Below are 23,138 nucleotides of genomic sequence, written 5' to 3' on the forward strand. Positions count from 1 at the left end.
CAGGGTGAAGTCTCTCTCAGGGAGGAGTGACAGGGAATGGCAAGGGACACACTGACAAAGGAGATTAATCAGAACTAGCTTTGACAAGCACTGTGGCAATTGGACAATTAAAACAGACATGGGGGGGAAGAAGAACGAACTGGGGAGGAGGGTGGAGAAAACAGTGCAACAATGAACGAATGAAACCCCCCCAAAAAAAGTAGGCTTAAATTAGAAACCATTAGTTTTTTTCTATCGAAGTAGATCTTTTTTTTTTTTAAGTTAGTCAAAAGGTAAGGGGAGAAGAACTCATGGTTGATTGTCCTTCCGAACTCTACATTCTCAGTTTTATTGAGCAGTTTCTCATTACATAATGCAGTAAAATATATTAAGTGAGCAATAACATGACCTTTCCTGTTTCCATAACCACATATTTATCAGAAAGCAGTGTCAGTGGGAGAATCAAGATTTTGCATGAACACACAGACATACTCATCTATCTATAAGACAGTGTTCTCTTGTAAACGTAGCCACTAAGGGCAGAGTGCTCCTTTGCCCTGGTTACATTCTTTAGATTCCACTTTAAAAAAAAAAAAATAGGCAGCTCCTGCCTTAATCAACTTAACCGATGCACCACTAAATCTCCAAAGGTCATAAAAAAAAAAAAGACTAAACTGGATGTCAGAAGAAACTCTGATAAATTTTCTTCTCTTAGATTACCTAAGAGCTCCCATTTTAAAAAAGTTGCTTTCCAATCTGATATTGGTCAAATGTTGATGTCTCATTAATCATACATATATCCAGGGTTTTAAAAAAAATTTTGTATAATCAACATTTTATTCTGAAAGATTGCTTTTTTTTTTCAGCAAAACTGTTCTTTTTATAAAAGGTATTTCCTTCATCGAAAAACTGAAACAAAAATATCTGCCAAATGGCATGTGACAGCCCTATTCCATTCCCCCCCAGCTCTTTTTTTTAAATTTTAAATTTTTAGTGTTTTAATTTTACATTGCTTTGCATACAAAGTTTGTATGCATTGTTTCACACTATCCTTCATTCATACTATGTTTCATATCATTATTTTTATTCAACATGTTATAAAATCAATCACCATTAAACCATGCCCATCATTACCCCATCTTTCCAGATCCTGATCCCTGCCAGATCTTTCTCATTTCCATTACCCTTCTTCCCTCCACCTACAATGCTGTAAGACCTTATCATTTCTCCCCTGCCCATTCCTCTGTGCCTATCCCTTCCCCACTTGGATTCCTATACATGCTTTACTAGTTATCCTTCTGTATTAACAATAATGATTCTATGTGGTATTAATCCATATGAGAATATATTAGTTCAATCAGCATAATACCCTCCAGTCTCTCCCAAGTTAGGTAGTATGTTTCTAATTCATTGTACCTAAGGGCTACATTATGTGACTATAATACAACTTTTCAATCCATTGATTGTGGTTGGCCATTAGGGTTGTTTGCCTGTTCTTGTGATGGTGAATAATGCTGCTATGAACATTAATGTACAAGTCTCCATTTGTGTCTCAGTTCTAATAACCTTGAGGTATATTTCTAGCAGTGGAAGAGCTGGATCATATGGAATCTCTATGTTCTGTTTTTTGGAAAATGCCGTATTGCCTTCCAGTGGCTGTTCCATTTTACAATCCCACTAAAAGTGTATGAGAGTTTCCACCTCTCCACATTCTCTCCAACATTTATTGCTTGCTGCCCTGCTAAACTTCGCTGGGTGAGATGGTATCTCATTGTGGTTGTGATTTGCATCTCTCTTACTGCTAGTGATATTTAGAATTTCTTTATGTGTCTGTAGGCCATCTAAATGACTTACTCTGTGAAAAGTCTTTCCATGTCTCTTGGGCATTTTGTAATGGGTTATCAGTCTTTTTCTTGTAGAGGCCCTGTAGGGTTCTGTAAACTTTTATTATGAGACCCTTGTCTGAGACAAAATTGCCAAATACTTTTTCCCCAGTCAGTAGGTTTTCTTTTCACCCTATTGCAAAAATATTTTGATGAGCACAGGGATTTAATATTTAGAGGATCCCATTTATCAATTTTATCCTCCCCTGGTTATGTATTTCTGGCTGTCTTTGACAGCCTCTTTATTCCATATTCAAGATCTTATAATGTTGATCCCAATTTGTCTCTTATGATGTTTATGGTTTGGGCTTTATGCCTAGGTCTCTGATCCAACTTGAGTGGATTTTTGTCAAAGCAGAAGTTTTAAATGAAACTTTTAGATAAAGATAGTATAAGCACTGGTGGCAGAGTATATAACGCATCACATTGCTAATGCACCTACACTGAAATAAACAATTTTTAGATTAGCAGCATGATATGTTACATATGATTACACCATCACAGTTAATCTCTTCCTCACAGGATATATTGTTGTTGTTGTGATTGCCTTCGAATTGAGCCCGACTCATAGCAACCCTATGAACAAAAGGCCTGAAGCCCCTCTACAACTATTGACACTTACCAAAGTTCATAGAGTTTTTGGAGGCATTTTGTTTAGGAAGTGGATGCTACTCCTGCTTCCAATTCTGTCATAGAATGTTACTGGTTAAGTCACCTGTGACGCAAAATGACCATATATACAACAGCTCTGAACCCTTTCCTGTCCAGAGCCACTCTCACTAATTCTGACACACCAATTCTCGTTGCCCCAGTTACTGTATCAATCCATCTCATTCGGGGTCTTCCTCTCCTGCACTGTCCGTTTACCCTCCCGAGCATGATGTCCTTCTCCAAGGACTAATCTTTCCTGAATATGTGCCTAAAGTGAGGTGGAGCTCCAAAAATCATAGCCTCCAAGCAGAGACTTGGTTTCACCTGCTCCAAGACAGACCTATTTGTTTTCTTGGCCGTCCATGGTATGTTCGAGACTCTAACACCACAAGGCATCTACTCTTCTTCTGTCATCTTTAGCCATTGTCCAACTCTCTGAAGCATAAAAAGTAACTGAGAAGACCATGGCCTGGATCAGGTGCACCTTTGTATCTAGGCTGACACTGTTGCTCATCAGCACTCTGGAGAGAGCCATGACAGCAGATTTCCCAATGCAATATGTCTTTTGATTTTCTGACTGCTGGTATAGCGCCTTGGAAACCCAATGGAAGATCATTAGGAGTCAGAATCAAATCGACAGCAGTGGCCTGTATGGGTTTCTGAAGGCACTCTGTTGGTACAGCACATTACAAGTTGTACTAACTGAAGTTTAGCGGTTCAAATCCACTAGCCTCTCCACAAAAGAAAGATTGGTAGTCTCCTATAAAGATTCACAATCTCAGAAAAACAATGGAAAGTAACTATGAGTTAGAATCAATTCTACAGAAGATTTATTGTTTCTTTCGATGGCTCTCTCGGGTTACTGAATAATTTGAGGAGTTAAGAAGGAAAGCAGCTCTCAATGCTAGCTATGCGGCAATAAGAGGTAGAAAATTATGTATTACGATCTGCATGTAGTGATAACCAGAAAACCAGTGCTATAAGATTCTAACTCACAGATACCCCCAGGGACAAAGTTTAAGTGCCCCATAGGAGACCTTGGCTGCTAACTAAAACTCAGTGTTGCAAACTCATCAGAGTTAAGCATGCATGAGATATAACAACGTGCTCCTATAAAAACTAATAAAATCCACTGTCTTTACATTGATTCTGATTCACAGAAACCCTCCACCAGGTTTCCAAGGCTATAAATCTTCATAGGAGGAAAACGTCCATATTCCAAACAAATAGAGGCTGAGAGTTTTCAACCACTGACTTTTCAATTTGTAGCCCAACAAGTCATGTGTATGTATGCTCCTTCTGTAAAGATATAAAGACCTCTCATCTTTGTCCTTCACGGTTTTGGGGGGGGGGTTGTTGTTTATTGTTTGTTAGTGGTCTAGCATTAAACCACTATGCTACCAGGTTCCCTCATGTGGTAATGGATATAAATAAACGTAAGCCACATAGAGTCTGTTTTCATGCAAGGGAGGAGTCTAATGGAGGAAATGCTTAGTGATGAGAGATCATGATCAGCAGACAAACCACTATAAAAAGGATAACTCATACAAGAGTTTAAGTCTATTTTGGAAAAGAGAATAATTTAAGTTAACATAACAATGAGATCTCTCGGGCCATGCAGAGAATTCAGTATATACAAAGGAAATGATGTAGTAAATTAATTAATGTTTAACCTAAAATGGACAAAAGACATGGAAAGATTTTTCACACAGAGGAAGATACTTGGATGGCAAACAGACACATGAAGAAATGTTAAAAATCACTGGCAATAAGAGAGATGCAAATCATAACCACAATGAGATATTATCTCACCCCTGCAGCAGTGGCAAAATTTAACAGGACAGCAAATAATAAATGTTGGAGAGGATGTGGTGAGATAGGAACTCATATACAATGTTGGTCAGACTATAAAATGATACAACCATTTGGAAGGCACTTTTGCATTTCCTCAAAAAGCTGAACATAGAAATTCCATATGACCAGCTATTCCACTGCTTGGAATATACTTTGAGAAAATGAGAACAGAGGCACAAATGGAATTTGTACACCAAAGTTCATAGAAGTAGTATTCACCACTGCAAGAACATGGAAACAGCTCAAATGTCCAATCACAATCAAATGGATTGAGAAATTATGGTACACTCACATGATGGAATACTATGCAGTATGCAGGATCAATGATTTTTACAATCACTACCAAACTTGGGAGAGACTGTAGAGTATTATGTTAAGTGAATTAATTCAGTATCAGAAGGATAAATACTGTATGAGACCATTATTGTAGAAATAGAAATGTAACTGGTAAAACATGTATAAGGACCCAACGGGGAGGACAGAAGCAGAGGGATAAGGATCGTCAAGAGGGTAAGGCCACAGGAAATGGGAAAGATCCAGTGTGAAAAGCAATGTATGCAAACTTTATAAACCAGTATAAAACTAAAAGTTTTGAGACTCTCCTTCATAGGTCTCTATGAGTTGCCTGTGACTCAACGGCACTTAACAACAACAACAACATAAAATTAAAACTTTATTTTTAAAAAGAAATGATGTTAAAAACAAAAAGATGTTTAACCTAACTAAGCAAGGGAAGTATCTCAAATGAGAAGTAGACAAGAACTAAGATTAAAAAATATGGATTGACTTTCACTGACTTTAAATATATTTAGCAGAATAGTTAAATAAAATTTAAATGATTTATGTTTTGAAGAGTTCATTCTTTCTAAGAATAAAAGAAGAATTAGAAGAAAGGAGGACAGTAATATAAATCAACTTCTTAGGTCATGCTGAGAGGCTTTAAAGGAAAGAGAAAAGAAATCCACATATGTCCTTCTAGGCTTTGTTATATATAAAAAGGCAAGAAAGGAAAAATCTATTTACAAGTAAACCATCATTTGAGTACAACATACCCTATACCTCACCAATGGTGAGTATGATAAGCAGGTACAAGATAAAAAGAAAGAAAGCCTCAACATATAAAAAAAAAAAACAAAAACCTCAACCTAATAAAAACAGAGGTTTATTCTCAAAACAAAGAGATTATTTTCTAATTCAAATTTGCTATCTACTCTAAGGCTTACTAATATTATTCTCCCATTGTTTCTATAGTTACAAACATGTCTACGTAACTTCATTAAAGATTCGTGCAAATATTAATAGCAATAAAGTTATGTCAATGTTTAGTATTGAAAAGCCTTATGAGATTAGTTGTTTGTATTGTAACAGCACCTCTGCAATGTGCACACAAGACATTTAAGTAAGGGAATACAACTTTACTAATTAATTCATACCACATAAATATTATGCTTATTTCTAGGAATACAATAGGGAGCATGACAAGCTAAGTCCTTGAACTCAAAGTGCTTATAGTTCAGTGTTTATATTAAACAGTTTATAGATGTGGTGTCTGAAACCCTAAAAGATGGCTTTTCTAGCCATTACATTAGCCCATTTAGGGGGATTGAGTAGCATGGTCTCTAGCCACATAGTCTTACAAATCAACAAATGTTATGTAATTAATAAAAGAAACAGAGCTTTCGACATTGTGAGGTACCCTGGTGACGGTAGTAGAGGGTTGAGACTGTGGCACTCTTGTGAGGAGTCTGTGGCAAGATATAACCAGGAGAACCCTGCATTTACTATTGTTAAGGGTTTTGCTTGCTGGATATTGAAGGAAAGGGTAACGTAATTGCTGAGATAAAATTTCTGATTGAAGAAACCAGAGGCTTCTTGCATCAGTGTTGTTGAACTGAACCTGGACTTTCACTAATTGAGAAACTGTGCCTTAATCTGGCTTGGGACTGCTGGACTAAACCCGCACATGCATTGGATGGTATTCTTTGCCTCCTCCATTCTCTCTCTAGCTTATTTCCCTAATAAACCCCACAACTGTGAGTAAAGTCTGTGAGTCAACAAACTCTGAATATTGAACCCAAATGACTGGTAGAAAGAGGAGCAGAAGCATGAAGGGGTGGTATGTCTGACCGAGCAGCTGTTTACTGCTAAGGATATTATTGATGGGGACAGAGCTTCTTTATGAAGCAGGTAGAAGTCAGATTCGGCCATTCACACATTATATCTGCTGCTTTCACAATAGACAACAATAGAGATAGTTAATGTTGCCGTGAACCATCGAGTCAGATCTGATAGACAGGAGGAGAATGCCCATCCTTCTCCCACAGGGCAGCTGGATTCAAACTGTGTGCCTTTGGGATTGCATGTAGCTTCTTGCCACTAGGCTATCAGAGAGAGCTTCTATAGGTAGTAGATTCTGACTTAATATAGAAATCCATAGAGCCACCACAGTGAACCTGAAAAATGCAAAGGTAATTCCTTTCCTGGTTCATACAAAGAGAACCATTTATAAAATTTTCTGACAACCCCTTGGTCCTCTATTTTCACTTTTATAAAGCTAGAAAAGAAAAGCCCGAGAAAACCAAAGTAAGACCTACATTCTCTACAATCACTTTATGCTTAATCACACAGTGTATTAACTCTCAGTCAAAATCAGACTAACAAATACTGTCTTTAAACTCACTGCTACTTATTTCCCCTAGTTTTGTATGCCTGCATTGTTTTTAAAAATGGGTGAAAATCCAGATTTTTTAAAGCACTCTATATTCTTTCTGCATACTAAATTCCTGTACAAGTTTTAACATTAAAAATCAAGTGGAATCTTCTTTTTTAAATATTCCTAAAAGACTTGTCATGTGAATATCTGCGTACATGTATATAATTTGTCCAGATCTCGCTTTCCACCATTTTCTCAAATTAACCTTTCTGTTAATATTTACCACTCAAAGTTTCAAGTCCAGCATAACGAAATCTACAAAAGCTGAAATTTCAGTAAAAAGGAAATTTGTTAACTAAATAAAACTCAAATGTTTTTCACTAAAATGTGTGATCAAAAGGGATAAGGCTGCATCTGTCAAAGGCCGAAAACTTATGAGAGCTGGAAAACCAAGGCAGCTCCAAAGAATTCTAGTTCTCACAAGTTTCACTGCATTACACGAGAGACATTATTAAATAACCTTTTATTGAATATGTTTTCTATATTGTTCTCAATAAATTACCATCTTTTTGTACTTTAGTATTAGCTTGATTTTTTTTTTCCTTACCTATGTGCTCACCAAGTTGTGCCAAGAAATCTAGAGAACAACCACTTGGCCAACTGACTGAAAGAGATCTATATTTGTTCCCATTCCAAAGAAAGGTGACCCAACTCAGTGTGGAAACTACAGAACAGTGTCATTGATTTCACATACAAGCAAGATTCTACTGAAGATCATCCAAAAACGATTAGAACAGCACATCAGCAGAGAACTGCCAGAAGTCCAGGCTGGGTTTAGAAGAGGTCGTGGTACTAGGGATATTGTTGCTGATGTTAGATGGATCTTGGCTGAAAGCAGAGAATACCAGAAGAATGTCTATCTGTGTTTCATTGATTATGCAAAGGCATTTGACTGTGTGAATCATAACAAACTGTAGCTGACTCTGAGAAGAATGGGAATCACAGAACATTTAATTGTGCTAATGCGAAACCTATACTTGGACCAAGAGGCAGTAGTCAGAACAGAGCAGGGTAACACTGCATGGTTCAAAATTGGGAAGGGTGTACGCCAGGGATGCATCCTGTCTCCATACCTTTTCAACATGTATGCAGAGCAGATTATCCGAGAGGCTGGGCTCTATGAGGAGAATTGTGGCATCAGGATTGGTGGAAGATCTATTAACAATCTGCGTTATGCAGATGACACAACCCTGCTTGCTGAAACTGAGGAGGACCTCATGCACTTGCTGCAAAGGGTCAAGGACTGCACCCTTCAGTATGGACTGAGGCTCAATGTCAAGAAGACAAAGATTCTCACAACTGGACCAATTGGCAGCATCAGGATGGATGGCGAAGAGATTGAGATTGTTCACAGCTTCAGTTTGCTTGGCTCCACAGTCAACACTCTTGGCATCAGCAGTCAGGAAATCAAAAAGCGTACTGAGATGGGAATGTCTGCTGTTAGGGACCTTTCTAAAGTACTCAGGAGCAACAGTGTCTCTCTGGAGACTAAGATGCGCCTGATACAGGCCATGGTCTTTGCAATCGCTTGTTATGCATCAGAGAGTTGGACAATGACTAGCGCGGACAGAAGGAGAGTTGATGCTTTTGAGCTGTGGTGTTGGAGAAGAGTACTGAATGTACCATGGACTGACAGGAAAACAAACAGATTCATCTTGGAGGGGATTAAACCAAGCTAACTCCTTGGAGGTAAGGATTCTGGGGCTTCGTCTGACATACTCTGGACATGTTGCCAGGAGGGACGGGTCCTTGGAGAGGGACATCATGCTTGGGAGGGTGGAGGGACAGCGCAGGAGGGGAAGACCCTCTATGAGATGGATTGATTCGGTGACTGGGGTAATTGGGATGGGTGTGTCAGAGGCAGTGAGGTTGGCACAGGATAGAGCAGGGTTTAGGGCTGTTGTGCATAGGGTCGCTATGAGTCGCAAACGACTCAACGGCACATAACAACAACAATAATATGTTTATATATGTAGGTATTTATTGATATATAAGAAAAATGTTATAGTAATATGGTTTTACTATTAAAATAAAAAAGATAATCCAATAATAACTTCAAGACTTTTGGTAAGTAGTCTAAAAGTTTGCAAATGGAAAAGTGAAAAGTGTAGATTAACAAAATAAAAATCTGCACCAAGTAGAGGGACAATGCCTTTTCTCACCAGTGAAGAAATTCTTCTTTCATCACTTTTCTTCACAAATCAATGATATAAAACCATTCTACTACTCTCCCAAATGATTGATTTTAAAATACTATGGTTAACTTACCTGCTTTAAAACCCACTGTAAAGCCTTTTCAAAATAATCTCCAATCCAGTTTTCAAGATCACTCCTATATTTATCAGGCTGATTTCTCAACCAAGATTTTATCAGAGAATTAAGATCTGTCTCTTCATCACTGATATAGATCAAAATAAACACATAAGAAACTATTAACACAAACACAAAAGAAGTTGTCAATTTACTTTTAAAATATACTTTTGCTCTGGTATACATGATTATATATATAATATTTTATTTCCTACTATAAAGAATTGATTTTTAGTATAAATGTGTGTATATATATAATCTATATATTTTTACTCATTGCCATGACTCAATTGCAATTCATGTAAACATTCTCTTGGGTACCAAGAATGTATGTCTTTCCTTTTATCTTAGTTCATATATTTTGGGCATTTATTTTTCATTATAACCACCCCTCTTGTTTTTATTTTTTTAATTGTGATTTAAGTCAAAGTTTACAATGCATATTTGTTTCTCATTCACATACATTTTATTTTATAATACAAAAAAAAGTAGACATTGATAGAGATATACTCATATAATTTTGTGAAATAAACCAAAATATGTCCATGTATGTTATTAATAACTACAATCTAAAGAGTATTACACTCTATAGTAGATCTTGAAAGTGCTCCAAACCTTTCAAACTCAAAATGTGCTCAGTGTGTTAGTAATGGACTTTCAAAATCTACTCCAGACCTATTAAATCAATGTCTACATTTTAACAAGATTTCGCCAAGTGATTCAAACACACATCAAAGTTTAGGGTGCCCTGGTCTAAACTGTAATGCAGATGTTTAAAAACACTTCTTCATCATTATCCAACAACAACAAAAAAAGCCTCTTCACTATTGATTAGGGAGTTATGATGGTCTAATTATAAGAACCTTCACTGCAATCTCAACTGCACACAGTTTGTATCCACCAGCTGCTCTACAGAAGAAGGACGCATAATCTCCTCCAAAGCAATTCACAGCCCCTGAAAACCCACTGGAGGGTCAGTTATGGGTATTTTCTGAATGGATAGCACACAACAACCACTTATTACCTAAATTTCCATGCCACTATTGAAACTTGAAAATCTTTTGGCAAAATATTCAATCATGTAAGTAACATTTAATGATGGAAATTAAATATTAAGATTTATACTTTATATGTTGTTGATGCTGTTGTCATTGGGTCCAGTATGACTCACTAGGAACAGTGGATCTTAACCCTGCCTTATCCCGTGCTACACTCATCATCTCTGACATATTTCCCACCATTTTAGTCACTATATATCAATGTACCTCATTAGACTAAAGGTCTTCTTCTCCTTCATTGACCTTCTATCTTTCCAAGCATGCTATTCTTTCCAAGGTCTGGTCCTTCCTAAGAACATCACCAAAGCATGTCAGACGAATTTTCATTATTCTTGCTTTCAAGGAGCACCATGACTGCACCTTTTCAAAGACATGCTTGTTTGTCCTTTTGGCAGTCTGTGGAATATTAAGCACTTTTCCCAGTACCACAATTCAAAGGTATCAATTTTTTGTCTGTCATCCCAATTCATTGTCCAACTTTCATATGCATAGTGAGTGACTGAAAAGACCACGGCTTAAATTAGGTGCATCTTAGTTTTCCAAACTGATCCCTTAGCTCTTCAGCACTCTGAGAAGTCCCTGTCAGCTGACTTTTCCAGTGCATTAAATCTTCTGATTCCCTGGCTACTGGTGCTAAAGCTATTGACTGTGGATGCAAGGAGGATCAAGTCATTGACAATATCTATCTCTTCTCCGAACATTATGATGTTAACTATTTGCCCAGTGGTGAGAATTTTTGTTTTCTTGATGTTAAGATGTAACCCATATTGAAGGCAAGATTTTCTAGTCCTCACTTTCAGCAAGCAAGGCTGTGCTATTTACATTAACAGAGGTTGTTAATGAGTCTTCCTATAATCCTGATGACATATTTTTCTTCATAGAGTCAAACTTTTTGATTTGCCCTGCATACAGACTGAATAGGTATGGAGGAAGGATATAAGCCTGACACACAGGTTTTCTGATTTTAAACAATGCAGTGTTCCCTTGTTGTTTGAAGCACAGCTTCTTGGTTTAGATATAGGTTTCACATGAACACAATCAAGTGTTTCAGGACTTCCATTCTTCTCAACAATATTTAACTTGTTATAATAACTTGTTATGATCCACACAATCAAAATGCCTTTGCATAATCAATAAAACACAAAATTTCTTCTGGGAACCTCTGCTTACTTCCAAGATCTATCTGACATCAGCAACGATATACCTGGTGACACCTCTTCTTCTAAATCCAGCCTGACTTTCTGGCAGGCCTCTGTTACTATCCTGTGCTAGCCACTTTAGAAAGATATTGAGAAAGAATTTACTTGCATGTGATAACTAATGACATTGTATGGTAATTTTCACATTCTGTTGAAACATCTTTTTTGGAAATGGGAACAAATATTCATTTCCTCCAGTTAGTTGGCCAGGTAACTGTCATCCAAATTCTCTGGCTTAGATTAGTGAGCATATCTAGGGCTGCATCTGTTGATATGGAGTTTATCATTTAAAATTACTTTCCTAGTCACTGACTTTTTCTTTGCCCTGTGGATGAGTGGGAATATGTGAATAAGGTATGTTACCCTATCACAAGGTGATTGGCTAGTCTCGCCAATCCACAAGGGTATTGATTAGTTTTGTGTTAAATTGAATGGATCCAGCAGCAGAAGGAAGGTCTTCCACCAGCAGAGAATCAGAGAATGCAACTCATTTCTCAAAATTCAGACAGACCAGGAGGTCCTACGGGAGCAGTAGTCACAGCAGCCACAGCGGAGAACCAGATACTTGACATGAGATGGGACCTTGAGACTGCAACACCACTGGACCAGAGCTCAAAGACTTTTGCCAAGTTTGTTGGGAGGACTGGACAGGGGAGAGGCAACACTGGAAGGATTAAGAACTTTGCAACACTGGCCTAAATCCAGGAGGATTAGAGCTAAAGTGCCTGCAAGTACATTTCTGAAGCTGTCCTGTGTTCTGCTATTAATCTGGATTATAACCTTTGACTTCCCCAACAGGGTTCTACATGATCTGTGACCACATCGGATTTTGTGGTCAGATTTTGGACCATTTAAGCAGTAATATTAGTGTTGAGATAAGTAAAAAGATATGGGAGCATGGGGGACATGTCTAACCTCACAAGAATTTGTTTTGTGCTATTCATGGTATTGGTAGATAGTTCCCCCTTGTGGTGCTGGTAAAGGACAGATATGGTCATCCCCATACAGATCTTGCTCTTTTTTTTTTTTTTCCTTAATCAGAGTTGGTTGGTTCTTGTATGTTTCTTTAATTGTGATTTACTTACACAAAGTTCATATACATTGTTTTCCACACTGGATCTTTCCAATTTGACCTTGCTCTTTTTACAGTTAAAATATGTGAATTTTAATCCCATCCACTCCTGGGGCCTTATTTTTTTGCTAATAACTTCAGTGCAGTGGATAAGAAGTGTTATTGCATTTATTTTATTTCCTCTACTAGAAAGTAAGGAGCCCTGAGGCAAAGTGGTCAGCTACTAACCAAAAGAGTAGCAGTTTGAATCATCAAGGCTTTTTTTTTTTTTTGCTTTACAAAAGAAAAATGAAGCAGTCTTCTCCTGTAAAGTAGGAATCCTTGGAAACCCTATGAGGCAGTTCTATTCTAGGCTGCAGGGTTATTTTAGTTGGTTTGAAAACAAGAATTCATAGACGTCTTATACTAGTTTTTTCATGCAGACTCTCCTAAACATTAACATCCTATGTGCAGTATGTATTCAATAAAAATTTTTAAATGCAACTTGAAGTTTAGCTCTTACTCTAATTTTGTCAAATATTTTTATAAGAATGCATGGAATACTGACATATAATGCTGAAATGTTAAGACTAAAACCAGGGTTTTTTTTAACATTAGATAAAACACATGACAAATATAATTTAAACCACCCCTACAATGTTATCAAAGAAGTAATTAAATATTTACAGTTTAGAAAACAACCTGTACAAACTTGATTTCACTATCTTGTGTCATGATGAAAAAAAAAAGACACCATTCAAATAAAAAAGGTTTTCAGACTGTAAAATAAAGTGGTTAGACCACAAAATCTGCAAACTTGGCTTAGCACTAACTTACTTTTACTCTTTAAGATTTTATTATTAAAATTATACCACAAATATTAAGTACCATATAATCTAGTTTGTAATTCATATGCTCATGTCTCTGAACTCAATCATAACATTTAAGTAAAACTAAAAAGAAATTTTTTCACTTTGACATAAGTAAATAAAAAATATTTCAAAATTGTAATACTGATAAAACTTCTAAAATATTTCAATTACAATAAACCTATAAAACAAAAAAGAGAGCTTCTATCTAATATACCGTTTTAAAATCATTTTATGGCTTACCTAAGAAAGATCATCCCCATTCTGGATATTGTGGCTGGTGACGCACAACTTAAATCATGAGTTTCAAATAAAAAGTTAACATTTGGACCAAACTGAATCCTTTCTCCACTAGGCATGGTAAGCAGTCGATTATCATCCAACACAGAATTCAGAGATTCTATCCATTCAGGGTCAATGTCACCATCACAGATTATCCATGAGCTGACATCTATATTTACACCAAATATTAGAAATAAAATGAAAAAAAATACAGAATAATGACACAATACCTATAAAGAATAGATTAACTGTCTCTTTTTAAAGAAGTGATTTCCATAAATACATTTTTATTAGTAAGTTTAACCAAAAACAACAAAAGTTGAACAAGGTGATGTCAAGTTGGACACAGAATATACTGAGGAAACCATGTTCAATCACGGTTCAAATGGGCAAAGACTTATAATGTAATAATGCTTTACTTCTCTTAAAAAAAAAAAAAAACCAACACTTTTGTAAACTCATTTGGAAAAAAACCTGGTGTAGAGACAGGTGTTTCTAGTCTCATGAAGCACCTATAAGATCCTCCCTAGTCTCTAGACGTCTGTCAGGCTTGTTCTTGTGACAGCTCTTTTGGAAAATACAGGAGACAACATCACGCAACCTGAAAACTAGAAGTTCACCACTGCCAAATAGCAGATACTTCCATGAAGTAGATGATCTCAAAAGGGAGGGGGAGTCAGCAAATTGTACATAAATGTTTTCGTAGAGATAAATCTATTTTAAAATCTATTTTTTCCTAAAATGTAAGTGACTTTAAGTTGTACTTGAATATTTTAAACAATTGAAAGAAGAAAATACCACACAGAGAAAAAAAACCATGAAAAAAATCAGTGGAGGTAATTTCTTAGTTATACTTAATGTAATAGTACACAGAAAGTAAGGGATAATGTTGAAACTTCCTTAAAGTTCTTAACTTTCCACTCATTGCCTGAAAAATAACAATTAAATATGACCTAGAAAAGAGTAGGGAGTTTTTCTGAACTCTGGGCAAAAAGTTATTAAAATATAAAAAATTCAGACTAGCAAACCTATTGTTCTACATTTATATTTTCAAAATATCATTTTAAACTGATGAGCTGATAATAGTCACAATTTAAACTTCAAACAAAATCTGTCATCTTGCTTCTTTACCATCAACTTGATTATTTTATCAACTTACCTGTCAAACAAAACTGCACTATTCCCTCAATAAATGTATCTATTTGTGGATTAAAATTCACTCAAATTAATCTGAGTTTAAAATACAGTAAAAGTTTTATAGGGTTTTAAGTCATTAGAAGGACAGAATATCTTGGGCCTATTTAGAGTAAAACAGTTGCTAAGATCTTGTTAAGGCTTAATAAGGACAACATTTTAGACTATTTGTAGTTTTGTCTAAAAATTATAAAGAAATTCAATGTGTCATACAATGTAGACCAACCTTGAGGCTCTCGAACAACTTGACGAGCACTATTTGTCAAAACCCCATCAGACCATTCCCTTGTATCCATGTCAATATGGCCTAATAACTGATGTCTAGGCATAGCTTTGGGATTCATAGTATACTGTTTTACAACTTTGCCAATTTTACAAAGTGCAGCCCTTAACATTCTCCAAAGGGTTGATTTGCCAGCACCACTTGGACCAACAATAACAACTCCCATTCTCTGACGTAGCTGTTCATACAATTCCAGAGCCTTCTTGATCTAATGGGGAAAACAATAATTTATAATTTATAATGTTGAATCAAATTTCTGTTCCCATTCTATAGCATTTATTCTAAAACATACAAATTAAGCTTTTGATTCTTTAATAGAAGATAAAATCTTAAATATATAATACTTGGGTAAATTTGAAAATTTTTACAATGTAATCTTTAAATTTAGTACTTTATTAAAGAAAATAGAATGTTTTCTAAGTATTTGACAATATTATGTTCATTATTTTATTCACTCATGCATTCATCCATTCAAAGAAATTTGAGGAAAAATTGTGTGCACATTTATGGATTACAATAACAGCCTTCAGAAGACACACACCAAAAGCAATTACCAAAATAAAACTAAATCACATTAAACAATTATCAAAAATGTATTTAACGAATCTATTATATGCCAGTCACTATGTTAAGTACTGAGAATTCAAAAAGAATCAAAAGAGGCACATAGCCTGCCATCCACAGAGATTTTTTAAATGGTGAGGAAGAATCAATATCAATAAAGTACAAATTAGATAATAAACAATAATCTACAAGAAAAGAGTTGTGAAAACAAATAGCAAGAGGATTGACCCTAGATTTAAATATCAGAAAAAATCTTTAATCTAAAAAGAGGTTTAATCTAAAAAAATATGAAGTGTAAGCTGATTGCAAAGGAATTCATTAAAAAAAGGAACAAACAACATATTATAAAATAGACTTGACAGCTACCTGAGTGGGTATGATTTCATAATTAGCATCTTCAAAGACTTGTTTTAATGCAGCACTTAGTTCGTCATATTCCACCTCCTTAAAGTCAATTCCAGGAAAGACATCCTTAATGAGTGCATCAAACCGGGTACAATCAGTAAACGTAAACTTCGACATCGTATTAAGCCTCAATGCTTGTACCACAATATGACTTTCATTAACTGGAGAAAAAGTTTCATTTAAATTATTTAAGTTACATAAACACAATTTTATAAGTGCTTTACAATAATAATCCATTCTTCTTGTTGTTGTTAATGTTGTTATGTAGTCACCTGCAACTCATAGCAACCCTATGTACAATTAGCTCTGAAGTCTGCCTGTCCTGAGCCAGTCCCGCTGAGTGTGATACATCTACACCATTGCACTAGTCAATCCATCTTATCCAGGGTCTTCCTCACCTGCAGTGTCCCACCACGCTTATGAGCATAATGTCCTTTTCCAAGGTTTGGTCCCTCCTTGCCACATGCTGAAAGTATGTGAGCTAAAGCTTCAAAATCCTATTCTCCAAGGAGAAACTTGGTTTCACCCTCTTCAAAATAGACCTGTTTTGTCTTCTTGGCAGTCCATGGTATGTATGTTCAAGACTCTTCTCTGGCACCACAACGTAAAGACATCAATTCTTCTTCTGTCATCCTTAGTCATTGTCCAGTTCTCTGATGCATAACAAGTAATTATGAAGACTATGGCCTGGATCAGGCCCATCTTAGTTTCCAGACTGACATCATTGCTTTTCTGTACTCTGAAAAGGTTCCTAGCAGATTTATCTAATGCAATTTGTCTTTTGTGAGTACTGATTGTGGAGCTAAGCAAGCTGTAACTATTAAAAACCTCAATATCTTCTCCATCTATCATGGTGCGCCCTATTGGCCTAGTGGTGAGAATCTTTGTTTTCTTGATGTTGAGCTGTTATTCATATTGAAAACGACAGTCCTTGACCTTCTGCAGCAAATTCTCCAGGTCCTCCTCAGTTTCAGCAAGCAATGTTGTGTCTTTTCCATAATGTAGGTTGTTGATGAGTCTTCCTCCTCATGTCATACTCTTCTCATAAAGCCTAGCTTCGTGAATTATCTGTTCTGCATACATATTGAAAAGGCAGGGAGACAGGACACATCCCTGATGCACTCCCTTTCTGAGTTTGAACTATACAGTGTTTCCCCGCTTTGTTCAGAAGGCTGCTACTTGGTCCAAGTATAGGTTTTGCATAAGCACAATGAAGTGTTCTGTGATTCCCATTCTCAAGGTTAACCACAATTTGTTATCATCCACACAGTCATATGCCTTTGAATATAGATAACCCTTTAGTATTCTACCAAGATTCATCTGACACTGGCAATAATATCGCTAGTGCCTTGGCCTCTTCTAAAATTAGCCTGTATTTCTGGTAGATCTCTGTCGATCTGTTCAAGTCAGTCTTTTTTCAGCAGGATTTTGTGTGATATGAGTGATATTGTACAATAATTTCTACATTCTGTTGGGTCACCTTTTTTGAAATGAGAATATATATGGATCTCTTCCAGTGAGTTGGCTAGGTACTTGACCTCTAGATTTCTTGGCACAAACTGGTGAGCACATCCAGGGGAGCATCGGTTTATTGAAAAGTGTCAGTTATTACCCCATAATTTCCTGGGGCCTTGTGTTTTGTGATTTCCTTCAGAGCAGCTTGAACTTCCTTCTTCATCACTATTGCCTCTTGATCATATGTTGTTTCTTGAAATTCTTCTGAGTCAGCTAGTTCTTTTTGGTTCAGTGACTGTATACTCACTCCTTTCATCTTTTAATGCTTCCTTGATCATTCAGGATTCTGCCATACCATCCTTAATGTACTAAAACCTGAGGTTTGAATTTGTTCTTCAGTCCCTTTAGCTTAAGAAATGCTGAGCGAGTAAGGCCCTTTTGATTTCCAGACTATAGTTCTTTCCATATTTCATTATACTTTGCTTTGTTTTCCCATTCTGCCCTTTGAAATCTTCTACTCAGCTCCTTAACTTCTTGATTTCTTCCCTTTGCTTTGGCTTCTCGGTGCTCTAGTGCTCTTCTGACATTCATTTTGGTCTTTCTTTCTTCCTCCTTCTTTGTAATGACCTTCTGCATTCTTCATGGACAGATATCTTCCACAGCTGATCTGGTCTTCATTCATTAGTATTCAAGGCCTCAAACCTGTTGGTTTTTAAATTCAGTGGGGAAAGACTAAACAAATTTTTATTCTTATGGATATAATTGGACATTCTTTAGCTTTAATTGAACTGGCATATAAGTGGTTGATGGTCTATTCTGCAATCAGCATCTGGCCTACTTTCCACTGCTGATATTGAATTTCTCCAATGATTCCTTCCACAGATATAATTGATCTGATTCCTACATATATCACCAGGTGAAATCCATGCATATTGTCACTGTTTCTTAGAAACTTCTTATAAAAGGTATTTGCTAACCTTGATGAATTACTAGTCACTAAAATTGAGTATACTTTAGAGATACTGTAAATGATGTAAATTGACAAAATTATCTATTTGTGACTGGCGGGGGCGGTGGGAGGGAAGCATTTGTAAGAGAGAAGAATTCCTTTACACCGAATTTGAAGCAAAGGGTACACATATCTTTTAATAAAATATCACCCTTTATTGGCCATCCACTTCTGAAATAGCAGGCCTCTGAAAACCCTATGTACAAATGACCAAGGAGGATAGAAGGAGAATTGATACCTTTGAGCTGTGGTGCTGGAGAAGAGTACTGAGAATACCATGGACTGCTAGGAAAACAAACGGATTTGTCCTGGAGAGGGTTAATCCGGGTGGCTCCTTGGAGGCAAGGATTATGAGGCTCCGTCTAACTTACTTTGGACATGTTGTGAGGAGAAACCGGTCCTTAGAGAGGGACATCATGCTTGGGAGGGTGGAGGGACAGCGCAGGAGAGGAATGCCCTCTATGAGGTGGATTGATTCAGTGACTGGAATAATTGGGATGGGAGTGTCAGAGACAGTGCGATTGGCACAGGACAGAGCGGAGTTTAGGGCTGTTGTACATAGGGTCGCTAGGAGTTGCAGGCGACTCGATGGCACATAACAACAACAACATCACCCTTTATATATGCATTGATAAGGATCCCTGGTAGCAGAGCGGGTTAAGTGTTAGGCAGCCAACTGAATGGACAGCAGTTCAAACCTCTAGTCACCTTGTGGTATAAAGATGAAGCAATCTCTTTTGGTTACAATTTACAGCCCTGGAAATGGATAGAAGATCACCAAGACTTGAAATTTATGTGATGGCAGTAAATTACTATTTATATGACCTAGAATGTAAAGCAACAGGCTGTTAATCAAAAGGTCAACAATTTGGATCCACCAGCATATCCTAAGAAGAATAGAGTCTTCTTTATGTAAAACCATAAAGTTTTATAGACTTAGAATCATAAAGGAGGGTTGTTATGCATCAGAATTAACAGCAGCCAGGATTTTCAATTCTAATATGAACAGTATGAAGTATGTTGTTGTTCATACAGAAACTGACTAAATCACATGAGAAGAGACTTCCTATCTTTCTCCACAGAGCAGCTGCTGGATTCAAAATGCCTGCTTTTGGTTTGGAAGTAATCATACTACTCACTAGAACATCAGAGCTCAAATATAAGAAGTAGGCAGGGCACATACTATTAGTGTTGTTTTTTTAAGTTTTACATGTGTTAAAACTGAGTCTCTAAAGGGATTAAGTGACTCAGCTAAGAGACAGCATCTAAACCCCTACACTAAACAGACCAACACCATTCTGACTCTAGGCAAGTCTCCACAGGGGTTCTGGGGGTATAAATATTACAGGAGCAGACTGCCTCTTTTCCAGGAGCAGCTGATAGCTTTCAACTGCTGATCCATGGGTGAAGGAGGGGAGAAGAAAATGGGAAAGATCCAGGCAAAAAAAACAAAAAAAAACAAAACAGGGTAATAATGGACAAGGTCCATTGGTGACTGATTTTATAAAAGACAATGTATGAAACACACTGTGAAAGAAGAATATTGTGAAACACAATGTATAGTAACCTTGTAAGCAAATCAATTTAAAAAAATAATGTAAAACAGAATGCGTATGAACGATTGTATGAAAGATAAAGATAAAAGATTGTACAAAACACAATATACATGAAATAAACATAATGTAAGAGAATTATTATATGAAAACCAATATAAAATTGTTCTTTAAAAAAGGTATTTGCAATGAAAAAAATCACTTAAAATTAAAAAAACCCAACCTTGTAATCTACAATTTCCACTTGTCTTTTAATATACTCATCTGCCCTCACTTTAAACATGGGAATCAACGATACTTGCAACAAGTTCTTCATCACAATCACCTGTGGCTTTTTAAAATCACTGAGAAGTCTCTGGGAAATTTCTTGCATTAAAAACTCAGAAAGTTCATTATGATCAAGTCAAAATCAACTGATCCTTCCTTGAATTTTTCAGAGGCTGTAAACAACACCTGTCTTTCTCCCACTGAGTCACTGATGGAACTGAACTGCTCACCTTTGGGTTGTCAGCAGAGGTTCCTACCGACTAGGCCACCAGAGCTCTCTAATGCAACAAAGTCAAGGTTAAATAAGAGCCCTATGAACTCTTTATGACTTACCCACAAATTCGAGTTAAAGATATACTTTAAAATTCATCATAAACATAATCCAGGAATTACAGGAATACCATCATTACTATCAGAGATTTTAAGTGCCAAACTAAAATTTAACAAATTGAGTAAAAATCTTTAATCAGCCTTTTTCATAAACTCCAAACTCCTTTTAAACCAAATGTAAACATTGCTGTCAGTGACTTTTCCGGTTATGCCTGATGCAGTCTTCATAATTACTTTTTATACACCAGAAGTCTGGACAACAATGATTAAGGATGACAGAGGAAGAATCGATGACTATATATATATACACACACATGCCATGGGACCATCAAGAGAACAAACAAATCAGCCCTGATAAGGGTGAAACCAAGTCTTTCCTTGGAAGAAAGGATTTTGAAGCTGTCGTACATAGTTTGGGCATATGGTTAGGAGGGACCGGTCTTTTAAGAAGGACATCATGCTTGGAAGAGTGGAGAATCAGCACAGGAGAGGGAGATCCTGAATGAGATGAATTGACACAATAACTGGTATAAGGAAGTAGGTGTGTCAAAGTCAGTGAGAATGGCTCAGGAAAGGGCAGACTTTAGAGCTATTATATATAGGGTCACTATGAGTCATACGTGATGGCACATAACAGAAAACACAGAGATCTCTTGCCATGCTCTTAATATCAAAGGGTATGAGCTAATGATTCATAGTATATACATGAAAACAAAGACAATTCTTTTAGTCTAGTCTTGTTCCCACCAATTGCTTCATACTTGCATATTTAAATATAAATATATAAAAAGACTTGGCCCCACGAGGATTTCTTTCAAGCAGTGGCCTACTAGTCCCTCTTTATTTACTGCAAGAATGAAAAATAGTTATTTAAGCTTTTCTTAAAGCAATTATCGACCATGGCATATGCCAACCTAATAGCAGAGCTGAAGTAGTCTCCTTTTAACAAGTACACCTAGATTATTTAAAGTAGATAATATCATGTATTCCTTTACTAGGCTCCATCTTATGTAATGTTTTAACTTTTTTTAGTAGCAAGTCAGAAGTTTAATATTCCACTTTGCAAAAAAATAGATATCTAGATGATAGAAGTATCATTTGTCTTAATAGAGAAAAGTCACAATGGTATAAAATTCACAACATTTACCGGATATAAATAATTTCATAAGCATATTAGGACAAAAGAGACAAATCTGTATAGAATGTCCATAGGTTCTGATATCATCCCTACCACGAGACAATATTAAATCTTTGCCTCCCACATTTCAGGATGATATAAGTTTAGTAAACTGTTTCGAAGGAATAGGGGGAAACAGTAACTATTCTAGGGGACTTTTAAAACAGTATAAAGTGATAAATGTGATTAGTATGATTTAAAGTGATGGGAAAAGTATTTCACTTCTACACTATTATTTCCAAACACAACTCTGTCTAATAACAACAAAACATTGGGAAACATTCTATATGTCACCAAACCAGTAATAATCAAGATTTTAAGAGTGATGAAAAACAAGGAAAGGCTCAGAGGCTGTGACAAATGAGGAGACATGATCACTAAATGCAATGTGATAACATAGGTTCAAACCAGGAATAGAAAAAGGATATTAATGTAAAAAAAAAGAGATGAAATCCAAATATCGTCTAAACTTGAATTAATAAAAATGTGTGAATATCTGTTTCCCAACTTTTACAACAACACATAAAGGAAATCTGGTAAAGCATATATTGGAATACTCTGCATGACTTTTACAATTTACTGAATATCAATAATTACTCCAAACTTTTAAGGTTTAATTATCTTAATTTATTAAAAGAAAAAGAAGGGAAATTTAACTTGGTGTGCCATCTCAGGAACCGTTTTGAGGCCTTGAGCATCAATGAGTGACAACCAGATGAGTTGTGGGAGGATATCAAGAGTATCATCCCAGAAGAGTGCAAAAGGTCATTACAAAGACAGAAGAGGAAGAAAAGACCAAAATGGAAGTCAGAAGAGACTGAATATTGCACTGGAGTGCTAAGAAGCCAAAGCAGAAGGAAGAATTCAAGATACTAAAGAGCTGAACAGAAGATTTCAAAAGGCTAAGGGACTTATATCCAGAATTTATGAAATACTTGAGCACCACAACAAGATAAAGGTAAATAATCCAATAGAAAGATAGGCACAGGATATGAACAGGCACTTCACTGAAGATGACATTCAGATGGCTAACAAGCACATGAAGAAATGCT

General features: G+C 36.3%; 1 protein-coding gene across 1 annotated transcript in view; it reads right to left on the bottom strand.

The window, feature by feature from the left end:
- DYNC2H1 (dynein, cytoplasmic 2, heavy chain 1) overlaps positions 1 to 23,138 on the bottom strand; it is a 440,751-nt gene that overhangs the window by 289,141 nt on the left and 128,472 nt on the right. The window contains exons 36-39 of the mRNA XM_006887344.1: positions 16,257 to 16,456; positions 15,270 to 15,534; positions 13,811 to 14,018; positions 9,349 to 9,478 (exon numbers count right to left, since the gene is read on the bottom strand). Coding sequence (XP_006887406.1) covers positions 9,349 to 9,478; positions 13,811 to 14,018; positions 15,270 to 15,534; positions 16,257 to 16,456 — 803 coding nt within the window. The remainder of the gene's footprint in view (positions 1 to 9,348; positions 9,479 to 13,810; positions 14,019 to 15,269; positions 15,535 to 16,256; positions 16,457 to 23,138) is intronic.

Source organism: Elephantulus edwardii, unplaced genomic scaffold (assembly GCF_000299155.1).
Source record: "Elephantulus edwardii isolate Elephantulus edwardi_28Jun2011 unplaced genomic scaffold, EleEdw1.0 scaffold00056, whole genome shotgun sequence".
Lineage (NCBI taxonomy): Eukaryota > Metazoa > Chordata > Mammalia > Macroscelidea > Macroscelididae > Elephantulus > Elephantulus edwardii.